The sequence below is a fragment of the Puntigrus tetrazona genome, chromosome 7 (assembly GCF_018831695.1).
Source record: "Puntigrus tetrazona isolate hp1 chromosome 7, ASM1883169v1, whole genome shotgun sequence".
NCBI classification, from domain to species: Eukaryota; Metazoa; Chordata; class Actinopteri; order Cypriniformes; family Cyprinidae; genus Puntigrus; species Puntigrus tetrazona.
In genome coordinates, this window is record NC_056705.1 from 8449189 (window position 1) to 8456688 (window position 7500).

Genomic DNA, 7500 nt, shown 5'->3' on the forward strand with positions numbered 1-7500 from the left:
CCCATCCCAATCCATTCTATTCCATCTTGTATTATCTCGCTTCATTTATTTCAATTCCACCTCATTCTATCCCATCCTTTCCAGTTCCATCCCATCCCATCCCATCCCATTCCCATTCCCATTCTATCCCATTCTATTCTGTTAAATTCTGTTCTGTCCATTGCATTCGAACATGTTCTATTCTGTTGTCTTCTGTTCTATTCTAGTACACAGTTAGGTATTTTTCATACATATCATGCACATATACCAATTATTTCGTTTTGCATAAAAGAAAAACGATTTAAATGTAGGCATCCATTAAATTCAGAACAGAAATAAATAGCAGTTTAATAAAAAACAATTAGGGACTGACTAACTTCTGTTTCAGACACAATTTAGCCTGTTAGTTCATGTATTTTTGACATGTTAAAATAAAACGTCACGTGCAAGATAGTGTAGTATCTTAAAGCTCAATACAGATGAATTGATAATGTCCCAGTTTTATGATTTCCATGAAAGCTTCTCAACTCTGGCCTTCAATGCCTTGCGAAATGTAACTCCACCTCTGATCAAACTCACCTTAACGAGCTAATCGAGGTCATCAGGATCACTAGAAACTTTCAGACAGACCTTGAGCTGAGAAATCAGTGCCACACACTCACAGGACGTCACGGATGTGAGCCGACTTAAGTAATTTCTCACCGAATATGAAACGAACGGAACGCAAAAGCCGGCGAATGAGACGAGGATATCTTCTTTACTCTGCTTACTACTCAGTCCACAGCAAGAAACTGGAGGGTGAAGCGTTTCTGTTGTTTTGAGGAGCCGCCGCCAGTCCTGTATCGCTACTGCTCCTCAGCCATAGAACTTAATTAACTTACTTCATTACGCCAACTCACCAGAGACGCCTGATAAGCCCTGAGTTGTTTGCTTTCCAAGTTCTCTGAAATGTGGAGAGCTGATGTTATAGACACAGTGGGACCGAGAGAAATAATTGACAGATTAACCTGAATGAACGCGTGTCTGTTTCCACTTCCATTAGCATGGGCTCAGTCTCAAACCCCGGTGAGACGTCTTTATAGGCAACATTTTAAGACCTAAAATAGCAGAAAAAGTGTAGAATTTTTTGTTGCCAAACACTTAAACATCATTTGTGGAGATGACACTGCAACTTCATCTAAACTGGTGGGTGGAAAAAGTGAGATTCATTTTATTCAATTGTATTATTGATATATTGGAATAGTTTTTGGTAAAATTTTGAGTTAGATTTTTTTTTTTCATTATTTTATTTAATTTACCTATTTTAAATTTAGTTTTGAATATATTTCTGATTATGTCTAAATAGTTACCTTTTTATTTATTCCTCTTTTTTTAATTAATTTTAAGCATGAAAAATTCATTTGTTCAATAATGCATTTATTTAATGAGAAATGCGGTAAAAAGTGAAATATTATTACAATTTCAAATAACTGTTTTCTATTTTAACACATTTTAAAATCTTTTTAATTCCTGTGATCAAAGTTGCATTTTCAAGCATCATTATGAACCTTCAGAAATCATTCTAATGTGCTGATTTGATGCTCAAGGCATATTTCTAATTATCATCAATGTTAAAAACGGTTGTGCTGCTTCACATTTATTTGCATACAGCATTTATTTGAAGTGGAATATTTTTTAGCGTCGTAAATGTCCTTGCTGTCGCTTTTGATCAATTTAATGCAGCCTTGCTGAATAAAATAGCCTTTTATTCACCTCTATAAGAATAGGAGAAAGTCTCTTGCAACGCTGCTTTAATCTTAGAGATGAGCTGCTCAGGCCAAATAGTAAATCTTCTTTCTGTGATCTTCAGCTGATGGTACACTTTATCAGCTCACTGCACTCGTACCGATGATTGATCACATTGCGCTGTTAACATCACCGTCTCAAACGCTCCTCAGGTGAAGATCTCGATGCATTACAGGGAGAACCGAGCTAACGGTGTGCTTGTGTTTTCAGGTCCAGGGCTGGAGGAGTGCATTCAGTGTGCCCCGGACTACTTGCAGCAGGAGTGGAGGTGCGTGCGAAGCTGTGCTCCCGGATACTACAGAGGAGAGGTGGCGGGATTCACACAGAGGATGTGTCGCAAGTGAGTCCGACCCACGGTGCAAAATACAGGGGAGCTAGGCTCTCCTTAAAGGTACAGCTCACCAAAAAATGAAGATTACCCTTTATTTTACTCACCCCGAAACCATCCAAGGCGTGTATGACTTTCTTGTTTCACAACGCAGCCTGAGTTTTTAGAAAAGTTATCCTGGCTCTCCTAAGCTTTGTAATGCTGGTGGATAGCGGCCATTATTTTGAAGCTCCGTAAATCGGATTCATCCGCGAGTGCTGAGACGTAACACTAACCTGTACGCCTTCGGGGAGTTATCACACGTCTTCAGAAGCAGATCGATGGGTTTTTGTAGCAACGGTATTTCTAGTTTGAGGTTTGACGTTGAGTCACGCGTCAGCCAATAAGCCGGAAATCGGTTATTTACGTTATAATTTTAAAACCCAGAAATATTGTTGCCACGCGAACCCATCGATCTGCTTCAGAGGACGTGTGATAGCCCCCCAGAAGGAGTACAGGTTGGTTTTACGTCTCAGCACTTGTTCGATTTACGGAGCTTCAAAATAATGGCCGCTATCCACCAGCATTACAGAGCTTAGAGGATAAATTGGAAATTAGCTCAAATACACGTAGGACGGCTTCGGGGATGGCAAAATATGGGGTAATGTTCATTTTTGGGTGAAGTATCCTTTTAATAAGACATGGGCTCCAATGAGCATCAAGGTGAGTAATTCTACTCATGTTTAGTCCATGTTAACTCAAAGATTACAAACACTAGAGGCCATTGATCCATGCACTAATGTTGTATTCAAGCCCTCGTTTCAATTATTATTGAATTTATGAATGATGCGCCAACTGAATGATTATATATTCTATTCAAATTATACAATAATATAATATCTTGTATATGCATGTGAGAAAATGTGGTATCGAGGCCGGTATCGGTATCGGTGCATCCCTAGTTCTTGGGTTATGAATGTGCATTTTAGATGCTTTCAAATGCTGATGCATTTTATTAAACAGCTTTCTTAGGAATAAGATGTATGAAATTTAAAGGTGTTTAATATTTAAGTTGGCGGGATGGTCCAGAGGGAGGAAATGCACGTGGTGTTCTTTATTTCTAAGGCGTTAATAAATAAATTACCCATTTATATGTCTTTTAAAATCTCTCACATACCACTCTGAAAGAAAACGTTCTTGCTGTAAGTGATTTTTTTTTATTTAAGCGCAGGGCTGGCTAAATGTGGTCCGTTTTGTGCATTTGTAACCTATTTTATTTTTAAACTTTTGCGCTGCCATTTCGGCCGTGGCTCCCTGGCAGAAGAGATTTTGCATCTCAATGCAATATTCTGGTAAAAATAAGCAGGTGAAATAAAGGGTATAAATGCATTTTTTAAAAATGCATTAAGCTAGCAGTACAATGCACAGTTAAAAATCTGGCAATTAAAATTTTAAGTACTAAGACGGCCAAGCTAACACATTCCCTTTGTCTATGTTTTCAACTTTTATATCATCAAAGGCTTTTCAACCTCTTAGTCTCATTGGAGTTGCGGAATTGTAGCCTTGGTAACGGAATTGTGTGCTACATTGTATAATATTTTGTATGTTATATAGTTTTATTATACATTACAAAAATTTTATTATTTGATGTGTGCATTGAAATTCATTTTTATTGCTCTCTGGCACACACACATTGATTTTTCACGGTTTACAGGGACTCTCTATAACGTTTCTTATGCTGTACAAATAGTATTTTCGATTGCACTTCACCAACCCTAAACCTACCCCTCACAGGAAACTTTGCGCATTATATATAGTCTACATAAGCTCAACTTTAAGTCATTTTTTTGGTTTGCGCTTGCTATTTTTTATCTGTATAATGATCGATAAGCAATCGTTTTTTTCAGATAAACCAGAGAGAACCAGCAGATGAAGGTGCAGCTCAGATCTTTCATGTATGGCTGAGATTTACAGCTCCATCACAGCGTTTTTAGCTTCCCGTAATGTGCAGCATAAGAGCGGGGCGGGAGAGGATACGCCTCTGCGCTCCACGATTTATAAATCAACAGTCTTTTGCTTTATGAATGCTGTCTAAAGCAAATAGAGGCTTTTATGAAGGTCACAGATGGTGATTGCAGTAGAGACGGGTTCTTCTCCGAGTCCGGCTGAGCTTCACTGGAGGCAAATAGATCAGACAGCCGTAAAACAGAGGTATAGTGTGGCCCTGAGGTAACCAATCCATGCTTTGAACTCGTATAGCAGCAAATGACAAAGTGCATATAGTAAATACTGTATAAGAGCGCAGAGGTCACACACGCAGTGTCAAGGACGGTTTCACGGCCGTTATAGATGACCTTAGAGGTTGCCATATTTATGTCAATCAGAGCTTGAGCAGTGTTTTATGATAAATTAGCCCCCTTCAAATCATAATAGCTTGGGCCTGCATGAAATATGTTTATATGAGCAATGTGTTGGAACTGGTTTTGAGAACGGCGTGCATCTTTTCCCGGAGACATTCATATTCGACATTAAAATGAGGTCAAGAAGTTGTTTTGGACATTCACTGCGTACACTACGGTTTAAACTTTAAAATATAAGCATTAGGAGTTTTTTTTCAGCATTAAAGTGGCAGTAAAAATACTTATAATGTACTTATAATGTATAAAATACTTAAAAGGTTTCCTTTTTGAAGTAAATGCTGTTCTTTTGTACAAAGAATCCTGAAAACGCTGTTTTCAACATTAATAATAATAATAATAATAATAAATGTTTTTTGAGCAGCAACATTTCTAAAGACTGGAGTAATGATAATGAAAATTCAAGCATCACAGGAATTAGTTACATATTAATATATGTTCAATTGGAAAATTAAATATTTTGAACAAATAAATGCAGCCTTGGTGAGCTGAGCTGATGTCTTTCTAAATTTCAGTCAATAATATAAACCTGTAAAATTTCACCATTAGCGATACCGCATTAAAGGAACAGTTTACTCAAAATGTTTTTTTTTTCATCATTTACTCCAATTTGGCCACTATTTACCCACAATACAACAAATCGCAGTAAGGTACATTTTATAAAAAAACGGCAAATAAGAACAAGGTCATAATGAATCCAAAATCCATAAACTGCATTGCTTTATTAGCCCGAGCACAGAAAATAAGCGATTAAAAAAAGTGGTCATGGCAACCCTTCCAAGAGTCTGCTCTGCAAAGCACACATCCGAACAAAAACAAAGCATGGCAGCTCTGCGACATCGCAAGAAATGTTTAGTTGCTCATTAAATATACGTATTAGGTTAATATGGTTGATGAGTAAACAGTCATGTTTGTCAGATGCAGAAGCGGCGCCAATATCAACTCGGTGGACTGAAGTGTGAATAAGACACGCATTTAATGGAGAGTGAAAGCTCCGAGCCGTCACATACACATCAGGACGCCTGACCTCTTTCAGCTCCGGAGCTAATGACCTGGACCGGTAGATGCAGAGCGCTGACGTGCTAACATGGGCGATGAAATTAACAAGCTCTAGAATAAGTTCACTGCCATAAACGCATCAGTTTAATGGCGCAGTTTGAATCCCGCTCTTGATTAGAACAAGAGTCTAGTAAAGTAACCAATGCTAAAAACAGACTTTCAGCGGGTCTTAAAAAGGTATTAGATGTCTCAAATGAAGGCCTAAAAGGTGTTAAATCAAGTTGCATGCGTGCATGTTTTCCAGTGCACATACATTTATTGATTGAACGGACAAAGTCTTGTTTTCTGAGAAATTCAGCTAAATTAAGTGAAGCATTTTTTTCCACTTTCAATGCAGCTTCTCGAGTAAATTTGCACTGAACAACAAGGCAAACTTCGAAACGTTGAAGCATTGCCCGTGCAAGGCGTTTACACACCACATGGACCTAGCACATTTTCTTTACCTGTTATTAAAAATGTCTTAAATTTGCCTTCGTAAAAAACGTAAAGCGGCCCTTGCTGTCGTTCACCGGCGCTGATGCATCGGAGTCATCGCTCGATGTGGATATTCGAGTCGTTACAGACGGCAGCTGATGCGAGTTTCTGCTGTGTTTTCTCAGGTGCGAGGAGCACTGTTTGAGCTGCCAGGGTCCTGGAACCAGCTGCACGCAGTGTAAGGAGGGATACAGCCTGGTCAGCCGCACCTGCATCGTGAACGCCACCTGTAACAACGGTACGTGTCCGACGGCTTCACTACCGGCTCACGCCAGCAGACGAATTAGCGCTGAAAAGGCGTGGACACAGTTATTTGTGCTCCTGACCTTGTAGGAGTTTCAGATTATTCAGTCGAGTACCAACGCTGGCGCTCGTCGGACTACTGGCGTTTGCGCCATTATTCAACGGCCCAAAGAAACACGCCTTAAATAATGAAATGGCTGCAGTTATTGGTGCATTGCATTGTTTGTGTAAACACATCTTTCTTGTTATTTTCTGCAGATATTTCCACGCCCGTGCTGATTTACCCTGTTTAGTAAAATGGCCCTTAATTACCAAAATCAATCTGTGACGCGCGAAACAAGTCGCAAGTGTTAATTTTTGGGAAATTGGGATTTATACGTAACGAGAAAGATGAATAAATAAGCTCTCCGCGCGTGTGGTTCATTAGGATAGCCGAGGTGCAACTGCTTAATAAAAAATCTTGAATCTGAGGGTGCGAAAAATATACTTAAAATAAATATACAAAATATAAATCAGCATTAAAGTGGTCAGAATGTTCTCAGCAATGCATATTGCTAATAAAAATGTAAGTTTTGATATATTCATGGCTGGTAATTATCAAAATATTAAACTTAATATCATTTACTTATCATTTACACAGATTTTTGGCATAGAAGAAAAATCAATAGTTTTGACCCATGCACTGTATTTTTGGCTGTTGTTACAAATACACCTCAGCGACTTAAGACTGGTTTTGTGGTCTAAGGGTCACATTTAGATAATCAGTTTAATTATCTAATTAATCTTTCTCTTTCTCGTGATCAAGACGTGAACAATTACACTGATTCATTGAGTAGAATCCCTCATTTGTTCGCGAATCGGGATAATAATTGTATTTATTTGATTAAAATTACTTTAGATGATCTAAATACCTCTGCGACCCAGTCTCAGATGAGACCAGAATAGATGAATTAGATCCGTTTAATTACTCTAATGAGCTGTGTAACGTGACTCGTGAATTTAAGACTGATTCATTGAATCAGTTCTGGCTCATAGGAGTCGTTTGATTGTGAATCAGGCTTCACAGGGTACTGCACTGTTTGACGTTGCAACAGAAAACATTTTTATTCGTTTGCAGCGCCCAAACTTTCTCTTAACACAACTCGAAGTACAAGCTCAAAACTCGCACATCGATTCGGTGATGGGCACGCAAAGGAGTGTTAACAGAATAAAACATGATGAGAATGATTGATTCCC

The 7500-nt window shown here is 38.5% G+C and overlaps 1 protein-coding gene across 1 annotated transcript in view; it reads left to right on the forward strand.

Annotated features, from left to right (window-relative positions):
* pcsk6 (proprotein convertase subtilisin/kexin type 6) overlaps positions 1-7500 on the forward strand; it is a 64443-nt gene that overhangs the window by 53957 nt on the left and 2986 nt on the right. Inside the window, exons 19-20 of the mRNA XM_043243761.1 lie at positions 1975-2104; positions 6147-6259. Coding sequence (XP_043099696.1) covers positions 1975-2104; positions 6147-6259 — 243 coding nt within the window. The remainder of the gene's footprint in view (positions 1-1974; positions 2105-6146; positions 6260-7500) is intronic.